The 20302-nt window shown below is 39.3% G+C and overlaps 1 protein-coding gene across 5 annotated transcripts in view; it reads right to left on the minus strand.

Moving 5' to 3' along the window:
* Positions 1 to 1093: 1093 nt before the first annotated feature.
* BEGAIN (brain enriched guanylate kinase associated) overlaps positions 1094 to 20302 on the minus strand; it is a 165643-nt gene continuing 146434 nt past the window's right edge. For all 5 annotated transcript variants that reach the window (XM_074865243.1, XM_074865240.1, XM_074865242.1 and 2 more), the window contains 3 exons: positions 9931 to 10038; positions 6376 to 6459; positions 1094 to 3201 (listed from right to left, as the gene is read on the minus strand). In XM_074865243.1, the coding sequence (XP_074721344.1) occupies positions 1828 to 3201; positions 6376 to 6459; positions 9931 to 10038 (1566 nt within the window). In that variant the 3' untranslated portion in view covers positions 1094 to 1827. The remainder of the gene's footprint in view (positions 3202 to 6375; positions 6460 to 9930; positions 10039 to 20302) is intronic.

Genomic DNA, 20302 nt, shown 5'->3' on the forward strand with positions numbered 1-20302 from the left:
AATGGTCAAATTTTTGTATTATCCATGAAGAATATGGAGAGCAGTGGGAATTGTTGATGCCAAATGCATTGAATCTGCGGCCTCTTGATTTAAGACATTTATGAAGGAAATGAGCAGTTCTATAGTTGTGGTTCATAATTACTTGGCAGGTGACTGTTTTCACAGAATCAGGAGAAAATATATATTTTCTTAATAGGTATTGAATGGTAGGTCATTATTTTAGCTTTATAAAGAACTAGGTTCAGACTTCCATAGTGATCTCACTGATTACTACCACATATTGCATTAAGTAAGGTCTTTCACCATACATGAGCTGGTAAAAGTCAGTATTTCAAGTATAGTATACGTGTTACATGAACACGACTTAAAAGAATTATTAAATATTTGTTGCTGTATTCTGCCTCTTACCAAGCAGCAATACTGAAGACAAGAAGGAAATCCACAGGATTTCCTTTTCTTTCTTTTTTTTTTGCTTTTCTCCTTTTCTCCTTTTGTTCTTCCCCTTCTGCTGCTGTCCAAGTTGTACACTCCTTAATGGTGAAATAGTGAGAAACAGAAAACTCAGTGGAAAATGCAAAAAGTACAGGTAAAACTACGGCTTCTCAGAGCCAGAGGTGAAATGCCCATTGGCCACAGAAGGTCAGACTTCCCTTAAGCTTTAGAAAAATCTCTATTAGAAATATCAAGCTACATATGAAAAAAGGGCAACTGTGGAAGGTAACAGTCCTAAAGACCTAAAAGATCATGTCAAGTACGTGTGTAATGGAGGAGAAGCTTAAGTCGCAAGTTTTCAAGTAGTTTTCAATTTTCCTTTCAGTGTGCAGGGCCCTGCCTAGTGAATTTAAGCCTGTTGATAAACAGTTTGTTTTCCTTTTTTACTTTTCACAGGCTGATGAGAACCTGTCCTTCCACACCCAGGGGCTGCAGATGGAGAACCAGTGCTCTGGAGCTTACAGAGAAAGAGAGAATCCTTTAGAAAGCAATCTAAACCAGGAGCTTTATTTGTTAACTTTTGCTGGACTGATGCCACCCAGAGCAATCCCATTTTCTGTTGCCCAGGGTATGTTTTAATGAAGGAAAAAACCACCCCAAAGCATCTCCACTGGTGTCTTTTATTAAGTAATGCAAAATACAGTATTAATTATGACACTGCATGCATTTTAGACAATATAAATGCAAGCCTACAGAAAATGTGACAAAGAAACCCTCAATTACTTTTGAGGTAGTATACAAGGAAAAATAGGAAAGCAGAAACACAGTGGATTAAAAGAACAAAATATTAGTATCACTTTGTGCATACATTAATCACTCATAAATACATTTGTATGAAATAACCTAAGATACAATTCCATTCTTGTTAAAAAATATACTTCTTCAAATTCACCATTCTTGTTTGTTTTGTTTTCACATGACATTTTATGGTATTTTATCAGGTGGATTTATTTTTTATCACCGCCGTCATGATTTTACCCTTTTCCTCCAAGAGCTTAGGCACAGATGGCCTCATGCACAAAAATAAATAAGAAACCTGCTTGAAGGGAAAAGAATTCTGCTCAAATAGCTTAGGATAGTCTAATAAATACCATTTGTTTATAAAAATATTTCAGGTTTATAAAAGAGGGGAGGGGACAGTCTCCCACGTGGAAAGGATGTTAAGTGAAAAGTGCTGTATAACATTTTTGAAGAGCTTTTGTTTTAAACATATAGTACCATTATGAATATATATTTTATAATAATCTTGTTTCTTAGAACCTTATTGTTCACTAGAAGTATCAAATGCTGTTTGCTTCCTTTTGTTTGTTATCTTATTGCCGTTTTGGAAGATGTCTAGTTCAGAAGGGTTCCGTATAATTGTGCTTTTGTAAGGCTGTCCTTCCGACTCAAACCAGTACTCCCAGTCCGTTGAAACTGCTGCTGTTTGCTGTGAATCCCCGAATGGCTTCCTTGCTCCATGGAAGACTGGTGGATTTCTGAAGCCTCCACTGAACTCTGATTGAGGGACTCTGCTGAACTGTTAGGGCTCACGTCCACGTATTCTCTTTTCAATACTGGGCTATTTTCGATGTTTTTGTTACTGCATAATTGGACAGTGATCCTTTCATTTTTTTGGTCTCTTGATTCTTTCGTTTTGTAAGTGGGCAATTTGTCCTGTTTACAGCTAGTGCTGATGTCAATATTCAGGCCACTGTCTGTTCTCAGGAAGCAAGAATCCACAAGTCTGCTTTGGCAGATATCATCTCCCTCTGAGCAGCTATCTGCTTTGTAACTAGCATAGATGGGGCTTGTTCGACTGTCTCCCTTCTTGATAGGGCTGCTGTAGTACTGCTCTGAAAAGCTACAGGGTGACAGCCTGCCAGTGTTCCTGTAAGAGTATGCACCAATGTCCTCCACGCTCAATTGCCTCCATTGTCCAGGCAAGTCTTCTTCTGAAAGGTGGGTGCTCCTGCACTCATTCCTCATTTTCTGATTCGCTAAAGCCTGCTGCGGTGTTATGGCTGAGAAATGAAAAGGTTCATTTGCATATGGAGGCAGAGTCCTGGCAAAAGTGGGTGAATTCTCGTTGTCGTCGGCAAGCTCCATGTGCTGCGCAGGTTTGGATTTGGCAAACCTAGGACTTCCCTGATGCTCATAACCTGCAGGTGATTTTCTTTCAAACAGTTCATCTCGGTTGCTCATGTAGATCGCTTGCTGAGAGGCTGTCAGAGTGTTGGCTTGGGCATTCTCCTTCTCCTCAGATGTGACACTGAAGCTGGAGTAGGAGCTGGAGGTCGGCAGAGAGGTAATGTACTCTGGGAAGGCTTCATGAGAGAAGCTGGAATGGAAACCGTCTTCTTCGACGGTGCTGTCCGTGGAGTTCTGGGACCGCAGGAACCCCACGTCTTTCACCTGCGTGTCCACACTCTGCCTCCTCTCCCTCCTCCTCTCCTCGGGGCAGTAAAGGGCGGTGTCACTGCAGTAGATGTCCGACTTGTACTGGGGCCTTTGTCCGAGTTTTCCGGCAGAGTCCTGAAAATTGAGATCCCTTGTAGATGGGCTTGACAAGTGTGAAGACAAGCTGTTTGGATCTGGTTTTTCCAGTACTTTGGCAATGACACAAGTGGGTATGGTATCAGCATAAGATGTGTGGCACAAGGGGACAGAAAGGCTGCACCCATGTTTTTCCAGATGGATGCTGACTCTTTCCTGAAAGTCAGATGGCAACTGTAACATAAAGAGATGGCAAAGGGGACAGGAGAAAACGGTGCACATCAATACTGGTGTCTGCTTGGGCTTATACAACATTGATAGATGGGTGCTGTTTATGACATTACATGGCCCACTATACATGGTTCTTTGACTAATGTGATGGCCACAATCTTTGTGCATTTCTGAAAACAAACGTAATCAAATGACTATCATTTATTAACATTTGGAAATCTTCGTCTGCCTCCCCTCATGGAAAACACTGTGAAACTGAAATGTTTCCTTTCAAGCTAATTCAGGTTGGATGGGAATGATGTAAAGAATGTAGTAAACAACAATCTTAAAAAGGCAGGCAGGGAATTACAGCCTGCAGCAACACTTCCCAGACTGCATGCTTGTCTGTGATTTGCAGCTGGAGTGTGGAGGTCTCTGCTGGGGTGAGGAAAGAGGAGGAAGAGATCAGATCTATTCTGTTCTTTAGCCTCTCTTTAAGCTTGTCTTGCCTCCAACCCAGTGCCAAATTGGCTCCTGCCCTTCAGTGTCGCATTTGATAAACAATGCTGTTTGAAGAGGCAGGAAAGTTGGTTTCACTGACACTTAAAGCAATGATACTGGCTGCTATGACAGGAGTGTTTCTATGCTTGGAAGCAGCAAACCAAACTGGCTTCCTTGCCCCAGCACTTGGACGCTGCTTGTCAGATCAACCATCAAGCCTCAACATGTTCCCCTCTTCCAGCAGCTGCTAGCTGACTGCTTTTCTAGTTTCTTACTACACTGGCAGAAACAAGAGCTAAGACCTGAATTTACATTATGATTCCTGTGACAGACTGGTCAGAATTAATCGATAAGTCTGTTATGCATCAGAAATCATATAGTGTTTGGAGAAAGTCAGGATCAGCTCTCTGAATGGTGGTTCCACCTGCTATTCTGTCATATTGACCAGAAGAGATTGAGAGACCTCATTCCTTGGTGTGGCTCAAAAGTCTGGTAGGTAATGCCTAGGCAGGTATCACCAAGCATGCTTGCCAGTTCCATTTTATCTTGCTCATTTCAGACCTCTATCAATGATCAAACAGGGATATGAGAAAGTGCTGCATGATGGCTGTCTCTTAGTATTTCTTGCTGGAAATCAAAAGAACTCATGTTCGGACTAAGTTTTGAGTTTGTGACTGTGATAGCTTCTTTGATACCCATGTTGATTTACGCCACTTAGGAATTTAGCCCTTGAATACTTGGCTGAACTCTGATTTACTCAGGACTTTCTTTTTATAACTAGAAATCAAGTTCCTCTTTACCAACTAATCAGTGGTTATCCTTATAGGCTGAACAATCTCACTCCCTCCTTGTTTCTCTAGAGGAGAGAACCCTAGAAAAACTGAAGTGGTGTCATGCCCCTCTATTTTAGGCAAGAGAAATTTAAGGTGCCTGCTCCTTGTAATGATCTCACATCATATAAGATATGGAGCTCCTCTTTTAGCTTCACTGGGAAGTTTTTAAAGTTGGTTTAGTCCCCAAAACTCGATGTATTCAAAATATGGCATGTTGTGAAATGGCATTCTTGTTAATGTGGAGTAGGATGAGTATTTTTTCAACCAACAGAACTTCCAGGATATTTTGGATTAATCATTATGTTGTTAATTAGCTCATATGTCTTCCATTGGAAATAAAGAGTATGATATTGCCAATCTGCTGGCAGACAGCAATATTAGTCATAGTAAGTACAGATGCGACAAAGGCTGAATAAACAGGTTGTGAAATAGGGCTGCTGTAAATTGCTACAGAAATGAGGAAAAGAAATACAGTTAATTTAATATGAAACTGCTGTATGGGGCAGCTATTATTTTAGTATCCTGTAATACCACTGTTGGTCTATTTTATACACATTATCTAGATTATGAAATGTGTTAAGAAAAAGAACATTATTTTCTGGGCATTGCACTGGAAACTGGAATTACTAAAATGATATTGCTGTCACATTACTATATTGTACCATAGATTAGGCTTCTGGGTAATATACAGTACTTTGTCAGGCAATATTTGCATTTGTAAGGAATTTATTGGCTGTGATAGCACATTCATACTTCCTAAATTAATAAATAGTTAGACTTATGATTGGAGACTGCCTATTTAATTGAGTATATGACAGTCCAGGAAATTGTGGTGAGATCCCACATTTGTGATAGTTTATGGCGAGTAAACCACTAAGTACTTTTAAGGTCCTAATTCTTGCTAACAGGTAGGGTGCTTTCAAGTGTAAGTAATGTAATGATAACTCCTGGATATGAATTGCTAAGGGAAGTCAGTTACTAGGAGAAAATAACAGGACCAGGGTAATCGTTAATTTGGAAGTTCTGTCTCAGTTCCAGTCATTGCCCATTTGAAAGAAGAGTCTTGCTCTACCCTTATTTACCAGGGTTGTTTAGTGCTATGAAGCAGTCTAGTGGCTTAGAAATGGTTTATACATTCCACACTAACCTGATGGGACTGGTGAAGGCAAAGCTTTTCTCTGTGACCTTCACTGAAGCAATACACATAAGGTGCTATTGCTTTGTGTAGGGCCTGAATCCCTAAAGAAGTCTTGTTCACTAAGATAGTTGCCTCCCCTTTAAGGAGTCTGTTTCTCAAGCCTAGTTTCCTTGGAAGCAAGGATTATTAATTAAAGTTTACTCCTTAGAAATCAATCATTCAGTGCTCTGGTTGCTTTAGAAAAAGATATTTGTTCTGTTAGTCCATTTTAAAATTCACGTTTAGAAATTAGCTGGACTGGAAAATAGCTTCAGGAGGAAAATTGATTATATCAGAATCTCTCATGCCTGCATCTTGTCATTTCCCTGCACTCACCCCCCTGTCCGTCCGTCCCCCCCCCAGCATTTTGCAGTCTAGAATTCTCAGCACTTTGGTTTTGTTAAAACCTTTATTTTTCATGTGATCAGTGCAGGCCCATTCTACCAGGTAGCAGAGATTTTGGGGAAGAGAGTACCTCCAAGTTTGATCACTGGCTGTGATTTTGTCAGCACCTCCCTCAGCTGCACAGAATACCAACAGGTGCACAAGCCCTCTTGTTGCTTAAGGGGCAGGGCGGGGAGTTAAAGCCTTAAGGGCAAACAAGTTCTGGAATTGATACATGTAAAATAACCTGTTTTCCATAAAATATTTATTTCTTTAAATATTCACCACGTTTGATCACATTACCTCCGAAAGCTTATGTGCCCTGTCGTAATTCTTGCTGCACTGGAGCAACTGAGCAGCTAAATTGCAGTCCTTCCTATAGAGCTCCTAGAAAAACAAAAAATAGCCTGTTTTTTAAAGTTTGCAAATAGCTTGTGTCTTTCAGCCTTTCTCCCATGCCTGAGCAATCTTTTAAAAATCGACTTTGGAGAAATTCGGAGCACACTTTAAATACATTAAGATTCCATGTTTCTTGCACGGTCCAAAGATGTTTGCCCCTTTGCTCTATGAGGGCTGATAAAATTACTAAAAAGAAAAATTTGAGAACTGTTACTACAGAACAGTAATCTGCATTTCAAAAGATAGATACTTACCATTAGAAACTGGACTTAATACTGTTAACATGCATGGAGCTATGAAGGCTGAAATAAATATGATCTTTTAAGCAAAAAGAAAATTCAAACCCAGACAATTTTTACTGAGTATTATCCAGATCAGCACTAAAATATTACTTTAGAAAATGCTTAAATTATTTTATGAGACTGTGGGAGAAATTCACTGCAGAAACATACATTGTATTTTTTTTAAAAAAGAAAGCTTTTGTCTCCTTAAGAAACTTTCTTGCTGGTTCCTGGCTCCTTTCATATCTTGCAGAATGCAGCTATACAAATATATTAAATCTCACTGCAAATATTTGATGCTGCAGAACAGGATATTTTTACTGAGTAAGAAATTACCATGAGAATTCCACACAGGGAAAAAGAAAATTTAAACAACCCGCTTATGCTATTTTTATATTGAATGGCTCCCACAGCCTATTTAATGGGAAAATTCAGTACATAGATTTGCCCTTCATCTAAAATTAATTTAGCACACATGACTCTGTAACTGTATCCTTCAACCAGTATCTTTGGCTCCCTGGAGGTAAAACTTGTATGTTGCTTTTCCTGATCTAGGTGCCATTAAAAACAGTTGGCTTCAGAAGTTGACTTCGTAGGTGGGCATAGATGAGATAGAGCATAAAAGTACTACGGACACTAGGCTGTGTTAATCTGTAAAAATTAGAAAATGTTTATAGAGAAAAGCTGTTGAATACTGAAATGATTTGAATTTTCTATGAGTTGATGTTATAATTGTATTCTATGCAGATTTTTACTGTTCCACTTGTTCTTCTATGAAAAGGAATGGTGGAAATTCCCTCTGTTTTGAAATACTATTTTAAAGATATTCTGTAACAACAGTGCAACAAGATGTTCCTGGGAGTCTGTGAGGCATGGGGGTAGTAAATGTAGTTTTCCTATGATCATGAGTTCATTATATCTTCATATTCAAGGGCCTTGAGATAGTCTTGGTTTGTGTCTTTTTTTTTTTTTTTTTTTTTCTGTGAGCTTTTATACATACCACTTCTGCCTTAAATATACTGGGGAGATACATTCATTTCTGTAGGTCTTAAATTTTATGTTATGTTAATACATACTATTTTTATTCCTGAAAAACAGATACAAAGAGTAGGAATCCAAGAATTCAACTTAAAGCCATATCTGTTGCATGTACATGTGATTATGACATGTTACATGCACGTTAAACACATAATATATTGCTGCAAAATGTATGGTACAGACAAGTACTCCACGTCCCATATGGCATTACTAGGTACACAAAAATGAATTCACTCCAAGATCTAATCCTTTCTTCAAAAGCTGTGTGCCTCTGTTTCTGTGAAGCGGTTGTCATGGAGAGTACAAAAAGCATTTCTGACACTTTAATTTTAGCAGCTTTAAAAATTACTACAGAAAAATTACATGTGAGTTAAATGTGCCACGTGTACTTTGTTCTCAACGTGCTGGGACATGCCATGCAACTGGTGTGACTTTCTGTCCTTTAATGTTTATCTGAATGGAAACCAGCCACAATAATCAGCAATAAATGCCAAAAGTGCTTCCCATAGTCTAAAACATGTTTTTGCATCAAAAGCATCATTTTACATACCTGTCAGTAGAATAAGGGGAAATATAATTGAAGGAAGAAATATTGTCAAGACACAAACACATTCTCCCCATGTAGGATTCTTCAGTTTAACACTCTCTCTACTTATTAGGTATAATATCAATGGTTTGTTTCATAGTTCTTTATTTTAAAATTTAGAATTTAACTATACTTTCATTAATGATGCTACATAACTAAGGGCAGAATTTTTTCTGTGAATTGACCTCAAGTATGAAGAAGTGGTACTGTTATTTGAGGCTTCTAATGTTCAAAGTAGTTCAGAATACTTCTTGGAAGAAGAGTACTCTGAACTCCAGTCCAGTCTAAGCTGCTTTTTAAAAACTACGAATATTGAAAACACTTCTTCAAATGTGGGCTCAAACCTGACTCCATGAAGTAGTGTAAATGCATGCATACTTATCAGGAGAGTTTTACAATTTTTTTTTCCCTCTATTTTAAACCTGAAATAATTCCACTGACTTAGTCTGGTGAATTAGTCTGGATGTATAGCTGTTCTTCTAAAACTTAAATGTAGTCCATTGCATTTACCATGTTCCATTAGTTACAGCTATTAGAGTTATGAAGTAACTGTTGTTTCAACACAATTTCTATAAAAGTAAAGAGTCAGATTGTGAACTCTTTGTTTCCGCTGGAAAGCTATTAATCTCATAGGCACAATTCACATCAACAGGCATATTAATGGGATCAAATGCTCCCTGCTATGATTAAGAGTTCATATGAAATATGGGAAGATTGAATGTAAGATGCTGAAAAATAAGCGCTAACAGAAGCATGTCTTCTGTAGATGAATTTTTTATTGTGTCTAAAGAATGGCACAATAATGAACTAAATGTATGCAATCTTCCTTTCTTTGCTGTCTTTTTAGATTTGTCCCTGGAAGGATTTCATGAGCTTGGTTGCTAGGTGCAGTATGCATGCCAGTTTTCAGGAGTGTTTAATGAGATGCAGGGTGACAATTGCCAGAGATATTCCCTGTTTCATTCCACATGGAGATAGGTAAATTGTTACACATGAACCACAGCTGGGGAAAACCTGGCTCAACCTCCCTACAATAATCTGAGCAACCAGGTTGGATCAATCCTACCTTCTGCTAGAACTGCTCACTTGTGCTGGGCATCTCATTTCAGTGAGCAAAGACTGAAAGATCAGATGAACTGCAGGAAATCTGGGGCTCTACACTGTGCCTAAAATCCTTATGATGAATCCTCACTCCATACATGTGTCCACGTAATAGCTCTGATCATGTGCTTCGACCTGTTTGCTGTACTAGACTGAAACTGATAGCAAAATCAATGTAGGAATATTGCCATTTCTTAGAATATTTTTTTTCATCATTTTTTGGTTAGACATAAGGAAAAAAATATCAATGAAATGTCTCACCCCAACCCCACAGCATAAGGAGAGCTGAATTTACAAAATGATGGGAACAATCAAACATGAATTTTAACTGTTGAGGTGACAAGTTACATTTTATGTAAACAGTAAGAAATTATTCTATAATTTCATGGGAAGTGCATGGCCCAATTTATTTTTGAATATAATCTCAAGATGTATCCATATTTAAATACTTACATTGTCTTCTGACAACTTATCTATTGTCACCTTGGCCTCTATTAAGTGATTATTGAGTGCAATTATTTCATGGCTCAAAGCCCGTTTTTCCTCTTCGTAATGTTGACCCTGTGTAGAAAATGGAGTAGTCAGTATTTTTTCTACTGTCAGAATATTTCAGAAAAAGGCCCAAAGGTTGATGTCATTCTCAAATTCAGGGAAAAGCACAACAGACCGATATTTCTTTTTATTTATTATTTTTTGCTATTTTCACTCAGTAGATGAGGCAAAGTACTTTGAAAATATGGAGGTCAAATTGAGCTCATATTAGGAACTTTCGCAAAAGGTCCTAACTAGCCTGTGCAAAAGCATTCAGTGGAGCATCAGCTATTCCTTCTTTGTCACAAGGCAGGGTTTCTAACCTGGAAGGGACTTGGGCTGCTCTTGGCTTTTGCTACAATAATGTTTCACTTATGCCATTAGCTCCCATTCTCATCAGGGAGGAAGAAAAATATTTAGAAAGGAAAGTAACTGTGTATGAGCCAATTTCTTTTTAGCTGTTGACTGTGCTGACTGCTTTAAAAGCCCTGAATGAAGTTGTTCATTTCTCAAGATGAATGTTTGCCTGATTGCAGGGTTAAAACTCATTAGCAGAATGTGACCCACTGTGGGATAACAGGGAAATAATCTGATTCAAACTTCTTGCTGCCCACTAATTTAATCTTGTTACCAGTAGGCTGTAACTCTTTATTATAAATGCAAAAAAATCAACAGGAAAAGTAAAGTGCCACTGGCCCTTCCCATACCGTGTCCCATTTTCATATTGCAGTGTTTATTGCACCACCTCATATATCAAAAATTATGTTGTAACAATCGTTAATAACCCTGCCTCAAGCCTTATGTTAGTATTAAAGAGTATGGTACCTTCTGAATGCCCTAGCTGAGATCAAGACATCTTCCTTGCGCTCAGAGATGTACAAGACCATGATAACAAGAAGGTTTGCCAATTATCTGGAGGGATCTTTTAGAATGCACTGTTGCAATAAGGGCAGAAAATAGGATAAACTTTAACGTACATTTGTTTTGTTTAGCAAACTCAATCCAGTGACCAATGCACAATCTCACTTCCCATTCTAAAATTGTTACAGTAATTTGTGAAGGACTTTCTCCAGCAGAATGACTGTATTATCTACTGAAATTTCCCAAATGCCATACTGCCAGGGTCACACAAAAATCTTCCATCAACACGCAGTTGAGATCGTCAGCTAATTGACAGCAATGGGAGTTGTGTGTTTTGAAGTCCGAATGAATATCAAGGTTAATTATCCACCTGCAAAGCACCAGGCTACATCGAAGAAGGATGATTAAATTGGAAGTGGCAACTCTCATCCTAAGTTGCTATTTAGAGAAGAAACACCTTCTCAAATTGTCTAAGCAAACCCACGGCTTGCTTTAAACAGTGCAGATATGATTGAAATGTCCTTGTGAAGGTCTGGACTGGCCTGTTTTAATGTCAGCTTTTCTACAGACCATCTGTTCTCCGCTGCTGCAAGATCTCCATCCTGACAGCCCAGCTGTGCCTCAAGGCTGGTTCAGGCTTGACACCTCTCCCATCCTCGTTCCCATTGATCAGGTGCTCCTGCTAGCTGCCTGGGGACTATATCATGGAAACCCAAAGTGTAGCTTTCAGAGCTTGCAAGAGCTCCAACCTCACTGCTTTTAACAAGACATGTGATCTTAGCATCTATGTTTTTTAATTAGGCAGATCGACATGGTTTTATATGAGGCCCTTGACTCTCATTGATTTTATTGTGAACTAAACAACTAGGCACTTTGTAAACCTCCTGGACATCTGTGCACCTCTAGAAATCTGTCTCCTTTGAGACTATGATCGAAGATTACATTTTCAAACGTATTTAGCTCTGTAATGAGGTTGATAAGTGACTACTTAAGTACCTGGGAAAAAGATGTTCCCTCAATTTTCCGAGTCATTTCATGCATTTGAAGAATCCAGGTCCACTGAGTACAGACTTAATCTTCCAAATAACCATTTGTATTGAAGATTTTATCAATACTTGTGCAACAAGTTGTTAATGTCAGGGCAGCTGATTTGTAGGACCCCCTTTTGCTCTAAGTCTCTCTGATTTCAGTAAGTGTTGCTCTTGCATAACCAAATTGAACTTGAGTCACTATATTTTACATTTCAGGAAAGATCATCTGATCAAGGGTTTATAGTCTTCAGCAGAGGGAAACTCATAAAAAGACAGCAGATTCAGGCTTTGGAAGCACTACTTTCCATTGCTTTGACTAATTTTGAATCTGACTGAATTATGATTTCATTTTATTTCAGTTATGATAACTTTTGGGATGATGTTTTCCAGACTTTGTATCTGACCAAGTGTGACTCTAAAAAGTATTTTGTATTTGTTGAACTGTAAAAATCACCTCAGTCCAAATTTATACTGTACAAGTCAGCAGATAGACACCAAAGTAATAAACATCTCAGCAGTGCTGTGCAGGAGGGGGAATGAGAAAGAAAGGCCAGTCCCAGTCTTCTTCACCAGTATACATTTGCATCTTTCTCTTGAACTCCATGTTGTTGACATGAGCAAAGAGTCTGTCTCACTGTGGCAAAATGAGGTAGCCTAAGGGTGGACAGGACCCTGAAAGGCTTTGGCATATTGACCATATACTGTGCATCCATCTTTGAAAGTTCAAGGATGTTATAGTGGTCCAGTGGTGACAACGAGGGGACAGGCTTAATCCTGACACCACCCTGAGGAAATGGTACAGCTGGAAGAGATGGTATGGTAGTGCTGGATCACTGCATTAAGAGGATTGCTGGTTACTGGGGACTGCAACTTTGAGCTCTCCAGTTGCAGTCGGACAATCATATTTTCAGCATCGGGTATAGATGTCAGACAGGGATGAAAGGGGGAAAAGAATCATAATGTCAATGCTATGACTGTAAGTTACAAATATAAATGCTTATTTTACTTATAACTACTTTTGGCAGATCCCTCTATTTCTGGTAGCTTTTAGATGCTTGGTCCTCCTGCTCTTCCATAAGGCTGTTGACCTCTTCTGTCTCCTTTTGGCACTGCTTTCTGCTCTTCAGGTGCTAACAACCTATCTCAAAACTCAGTAACAGATTAAGTTAATGGTGTTATTGATATGCCAATAGCTTGCAGCTGGGCTGAGGGTTCCTGAAGTCCACTCCAAAATGCCACAGCTATAGGCCGCAACAGGCTGAGCTTCTGGTGGATCTTTGTTCAGAAATCTTTGTTGAGTCAGCTCAGTGCATCTTGCTCCTGCCTGCTCCCCTGGCACAGAGCCAGCATAGAAGAATACAGCTCCATAGTGGCTGACTGATGTGAGAGAACTGCAATCATTTGCCCACATCTGAATCCTATCAAATTCATACTGCCGGGTGGCTCCAGCAGTGCACAGTGCTGATATTAATCTTGGGGGAATCAAGCACTCGGAGCCCTTGCTCCTAGCCTGGATTTAACATGAGCCTCACTGCTTCCTTCTCAGATCTGATGAAGGAATTTGACATCTGCTCTTCACAGAGAGATCAAATGGTACCATAAAAAGATAAAAAGGATAAAAGATGTCATCTGTCTGGAACCTTGTTTTTCTTATAATTTGTATGTATCACAGTGACAACATCCCTCATATATTTACAGATCCATAAAAATATAAGGCGTCACTTTCAAGTGTTTGGTATCATCTAGTCCCTGCATCTGTTATCTGTGGTATAAGTGGGGTGAAAAGAGTTTAGATAGGTTGAAATAATTTGGTAGTATGAAATAATTAATAGATAAGTGTATTTTGGAAAGTTACAAAAGTTGGATGAAAAGATCTGCTTTTCTTGCATATTAGTGGATCCACAAAGGTTCCTACTCTAGTTCTTTGGCAGAAATGGAGCAGTCTAAAAGCTGGCTGTCTCTTTGGTAATGTTTCAGTCTCCCTTCAATGCTTTCCAGCAGCTGAAGAGTGTCCTACTGTAAAGCAGTGTCAGGCTATTAGTCAAGGCTAGGCTGTCCTGTGGGAGCTTTGAGATGTGTATAGACCTTTTGAAATCAGTCTCAATTTTGCAAATGAGCAGTGCTGGTCTGTGGAAATGTCAGCCTTTTCAAACATGGCAAAGTAAATCTGTTCGTGATGTTCCTGTAAGGAACATTTCAATGGACAGCATTTCAATGTTATCATGAGAATAATATAATGGTAGTAGTGACCATCAAGGTAATAGTGGCCAGCAGCATCCCTTTGGAAATACCTCTTAATAAGTAATGCCTGAATAACAGACAGAAAGAGAGACTTGTTGTGTTACAAATACCACCAAAGTGGCACTGGTATCCCATCCTGAATGACTGGACAGAGGTTCACTGCAGTGTTTTTGAATGTGGAATACAGGCAGATTTTTGTTCCCTTTTTTCTTTACTACTGTGCTTGTCCAGGAGGAAGACAGTACTTCCACAGGAGAAGTTCCCAACCTTTTTGGACCAGTGTAATACTGTTAACTCAGTACTTTTCTCACAGAGCATCAGTCATGATATTTTCATTGCAAATATTAATAGGTGCTGTAAGGTATCTGCTAAACAACCTCAATGTATGTACTGTTGTTCTGTGGATCATATTTGGCAAACAAGTGTTTGTAGGGGTATACTTTCAAGACAAGGTTTGTATATTTTAAGGGGGTATTTTATAATCTCATTGAAATAATGTTATGAAGGATAGAACTGAGCAGTTGTAAGTGACACAACTGGGAGGAGTGGGTGGTACACCAGAGGGTTGGGCTGCAATCCAGAGGGACCTTGACAGGCTGAAGTAATGGGCTAACAGTAACCTACCGAAGTTCAACAAGGGGAAGTGTGAAGTCCTGAACCTGGGGAGGAACAACCCCATACACCAATGTATGCTGGGGGCCACCTAGCTGGAAAGCAGCCTTGCAGAAGAGGACCTGGAGGTCCTGGTGGATATCAAGCTGAACATGAGCCATCAATGTGCCCTTGCTGCAAAGAAGGCCAAAGGTAACCAGGGCTGCATTAGGAGAAGTGTTGCCAGCAAGTGGAAGGAGGTGATCATTCCCCTCCACTCAGCACCAGTGTGGCCACACCTGGAGCACTGTGTCCAATTCAGGCTCCTCAGTACAAGACAAATATGGACATACTGGAGAGAGAGTCCAAGAAATGGCCAGGAAGATGATAAAGGGATTGGAACATCTCTATTATGAGGAAAGTCTGAGAGAGCTGGGACTGTTTAGCCTGTTGAAGACAAGGCTCAGGTTGGATGTCATCAATATGTGTAAATACCTGAAGGGAGAATGCAAAGAACACAAAGCCAGGCTCTTTGCAGTGGTGCCCAATGACAGGACAAGAGGCAATGGACACAAACTGAAATACAAGCGGTGCTGTCTGAACATCAGAAGACACTTTTACTGTGAGGGTCACTGAGTTCTGGAAAAGGTTGCCCAGAGATGTGGAGTTTCCATCCTTGGAGATATTCAAAAGCCATCTGGACATGGTCCTGGGCAACCTGCTCTAGGTGCTTGAGCAGGTGGGTTGGGCCAGATGACCTCCAGAGGTCCCTTCAAACCTTGACCATTCTGTGATTCTGTGAGTTCTGAAACAAATTATGTCTACCATACCTCATTTGACTGCTTTGATAACTGGTATGCAGCATCTAGGGTTGTTATGATACATGGTATTTTAAAATCCTGTTATTAGCAAATACTGACACCTGCCATAGAAGTAAATGCTTCTATTGTTATGCAAATATCATTTAATATATAATTAATACTCTCTAGGTTCTAATAAAATAGGGAACAAGTATGCATTGGATATGGCATAAGTTCACTCTGGTATTCCATCAAACAGACCTCAGGTTAGACTTGCTGCATGTGAATGCATGTCTTCTGGAGTCAGTGAAGCAGCACCTAATTATTACTGATAATTACACTAATAATGGAGAATAAGAGTGTGTTGTCTATCACAAAGAAAGGACACCCAGGTGCTCCACGCATTCTCAGTGATTGTTCCATGTCAGTACTTCAATGATGAGTGAGGATGAATTTGTTTTATAGCATCTGACAGTGCATATCTCATATCCTGGTGAGAAATAAACAAAAATAGTCATCCCTTGTGAAACTGAAGGTTGGGAGAGTATGCAATAGTCTCTCCCACCAGGTGTGGAAACTTTCCACTGTTGCAGAGGGTAATAGTGTAGCTTAGTTCAAGCTTATGTGCACTGTTCTTCCCATCCAGGTGTGTCATGGTCTGTGCTGAGCAAGGCACAGTTCTGAAATAGTGTGTTTGAACCAAGGGACCTCTTAGCTTGCTGGCAGAGTCTTAAATAGAAACCAGGGTGGTGGGGGGGGATGACTAGGCCAGGGGCATATCTGACAACATAAAGAAAACAAGAATGAGAAAACTTATGGTGAAAATAAAACCTTTTTTCTGTTGTAACTCTTGAAGTTAACAGCTGTTCTATTTACAGTACTTCCCCATACACCATATGCCTAACATATGTTTTATCAATTGTCTCATAAAAAAGAAAAATATGGTTTAGATTTGCAGATATTACTGGGTATTCTCTGCAGTAATTAATGATTTTAAGCATTACTGCATGTTAGTTTCTGCTCTGCAGATCTTCATGTTGTTATGACAGATCACGCGTTTGTGTACGTGCATGTTTATGGATGCTTTGGAGCTATGTGAGTTTATCTGTCAGTTAAGAGCCTAGCTATGGATATTCCCTACTCACACTCACTTGCACCCATGGGCAGAAACTGTAATAAAACCAGTGAACTGACAAGATGAGAACAAGTAAGAATAATAAAAGACATTTAAATAAATAATGAAACTGTATCAACTGATACCAGTTCATGACATGATCCTTGGGGAGCAGGATTTGGTGCTGATCATTGTTTGAGAGCACCATTTAGTATGTATTGCATATTTTGTTTTACTTCTTTGTATAACAATCTTATTTTGGTTTAACAGTAAAATGAGTATCCAAAGGAGCTATTCACTTACAGACTCACTGAACCCACAAGTCTGTTTAAGAATGTGCATCTTTACAAGCAACTAGAGAAAAAGAGCCAAATGTTTAGCTAATTTATTAGGTAATTTCTTATCAAGTTACAAACAAAAGTGCAGGAATGTGTAGGGACATATGCAGAGGCTGTGGCAGCACCCTGATTGCATTTCATGATGTACCACTGTCTTATCTTTGCTTTCCACTGCAGTAATCCACAGGACACCCATCCTTGTCTCAACAGCTCTTCATAATGCTAATAGAGCCTGGCTTTCAGGAATGCCATTACATTACGGTAAGGAGTAATGACTAATTCATTATATTTATTCTAGAGTATATGAGATATTTATTTAAAGTGATTTTCTGTTTTCAAGCTGCCAAGGGTGCAGGCAATGCTGCATTCTTCAGAGACAAATGTATGGCATTAAAGATTTTAAAATGCTCACTTTTCTGGGAGGGTCAGAGAGATATGTTGTTGATGTGTCTTGTGCCTGAGGCCCTACTTACTGCAAAAATCTATGTCATGTTGGAGTTCTTCCATGTAAAGAAGATAGTGGCAAGAACATTATTCCAATGTGACAGGCCTTTCTTACAATGAACACATGGGATAAAAGGCAGTAACAGCTGTAAGAACCTTGGGTTGACTCAGGAAGAGACTAGATTGTCTGTTCTTGCAATAACTTAAGTTTTTTTGATTTTGAAATTTTACCTAGGAGCTTATAAAAATAATTACTAAGAATTGTATGGTCATAGTGAAATGAAGGAAATAGAGGCTTCAACTGAGCTACTGGTAAGGAGTGAAATATTTTGCAAAAAGAAAAAGAAGCTATGTGAATGTGTAGAAGTGGAGAAGTACCATGACTGCAGGCCACACAAGGTAGGCTCATCAGGCTTGCAGTTTGAAGCTGTCACTCTAATGACTGATTGTTTGATGATCAAACTTTCTAGCCACACAGGTTCATCTGTGGAAATGGAGAAATTACTGGAGACAGGATATTGCTTAGACTCAACTTAATGGACTGGAAAGTTGCATTAATTTCTCCAAGTAAAGAAGTAAAATGGCCTAGAAAGGAAAATGTGGAATTCTGAACTTTGGAGTCTTATATTCATTCATAATAATTGCAGATCATTTTAATATGCAAGTGAATTCTAATTAGAGTTGACTACCTAAGCAAGGGCAATTTCCCGGACAAATAACAAAACTAAGGCTAGATAATTTACAGTACTTTGCTCTTTAATATTTTGTTCTGCTCTAGGAATTTTTAAATTCACATTTCCTGTCACCTTTTGACATTTTTTCTTAATAATTAGTTGGGTAGAAGAAAAATTAAACTCCCCTTCCCCTTGTAATTGCTGTCTTAAAATAACTGTTTAGCTAAATTCTCTCTCTTGGGAGTTAAGATACTTCTCTCTCAGAGAAGTGTGCTCTGATTTATCACACTCCTGGGGCAAGGCTGACTTTTCCTCTCTAAGTTTTCACGAGTGCACAAGATCCGCTCTTGCAATGAAGACTTGTGCTGAGCCAGATTTGTGTCCAAGCCCTGCTTGGTGGTGCCTGACCAGCTCAGAGCCAGCCCCAACAGGTCTGCTCTCCCTTCAGTGCTTGTCACAACAGTAATCCTGGTATTAGTCCTATTGCTGTATTATTGTTAGCCTCTAGGCTTCTGTCTCCTATCTACCCCGGTTCACATCCGGGCTCTTCCTCTTGTCGAATTCAATCCTTATAAACATGTACACGTACAATGTGTGTATGCCTTTATATTCTGCTCTTCTCATCTCTTAAATATACTTAATATACATTGAAACATCACCTGGGAATATTGATTGGAAAGATTTGGTAAACCGGCTGAAAAATTGCAAGTGTAGTACAGGGAATAAGCATAAAGCATGTGTGTCTCTTTTGAGTGAGTTAGTCCATCTTTTTTTATTAAATATTATCTCTGCTATTTACTTTGTAAAATCTTATGTTGGGTAAAGCTATTTAAGGTTTCATGGTTTACCACCCCGCCCCCCGCTCCAATCAACCCCATCTTCTTAAGAACATTGTGAGAAAATTCCTATAAGCTCTTTTCAAGGCAGAGCAGGGGAAGTTCATTAAAGTAAAATGCTCTGTTCAAATATCCAGCCCCTCAGACCCTGCTAAATAGTGTCTTTTTGGCAGCATCCCAATCCAAAGTACCATAACCAAGTATAATGACTGTATTAAATAACTAGTGTGAAAAAAGTCTAAAAAAGAAGAGTCATTATGTAAATTGCTTGAACAAATAGGGAATTTTGCTTCCAGTCCTGGTAATATGTTACTCAAGTCTCCTCTGCCTCCTAACTCAGTTCTCTGCAGAGCTGTTTTGGTGGTTGTTGTTGTAGTGCTTTTTTATATGGGTTTAATTGTGGCTCTGGAATTGCTGAGAAACCCTGGGTGGAGGGACAGGCAGGAATGTGCTAGAGAGCTCGAGTGATGTTTGCTGCATGGTTGTGGTCACATAAGCCTTTGCTAGATATAGTCAGAGGCTTTGCTAGACATTTGATCCTCATATCAGGGCCACTGTTTCTGCTGACTAGTGTTTGAGGAGTAAACTCTCCTGGTATAAGGAAAGGCTGCACAATGGATCTCTTGATGTACTGCTTAAGCTTTACTATAAAGAAGACACAACACTTCCTCCCCATCTGATTGCTGGGATCAAATCCAAAGAAAATAAAACACGGATGTATTTTTATGAAAGGATTTTCTCCTACAACCAGATAGGAAATTCACTGCTGCATGTTCCTTATGTTGCTATTCAGGGTGGTCACTTGAACGTTGCCTCCAGAGTTTGTGTAGATGAGAGAGACTCTACCTTTTGGTTGAGACAAATGTCATAACCTTTCTTCCATGTCATAAGATCAACTGTCTTACTTGAATCAGCTCACCTCTTCTTTCTGCTATTTCAGAGCTATGCTGGAATTTCATTTTTCTCTCTAACTATTTTGCATTATACTGTAACTCCACAGTCCTTTTTTTCAGCCACGAATCTGGTTTAAAAGCCCTTTTCTGCCACACAGCAGTTCATGGCCCCATCAGCTGGGCTGGTACAACTTTGTTGCCATCCTGAAAGACAGGCTGGTGAAAAATAACACTTTAAAATGGAAAAAACCTTTGTTTGGGAAAGAGGTCATTTAAGCTATCTTTGCCATTAAGGAATGTGTACATGGATTCAATACCCTCAGTATTTCTTTGTGGCATTCAGAGATCTGGCTCACAGTCTGAATGTTGTCCTGTACAATCTCAAGATTCAGTTTTCTTTCACCCTAGAGCTTTGCAAAAATTTGAACACTGTGATTTCTTGATACCATTTATCATAGCTATTCACATATT

This window comes from Strix uralensis, chromosome 4 (genome assembly GCF_047716275.1).
Source record: "Strix uralensis isolate ZFMK-TIS-50842 chromosome 4, bStrUra1, whole genome shotgun sequence".
Taxonomy (NCBI): Eukaryota; Metazoa; Chordata; class Aves; order Strigiformes; family Strigidae; genus Strix; species Strix uralensis.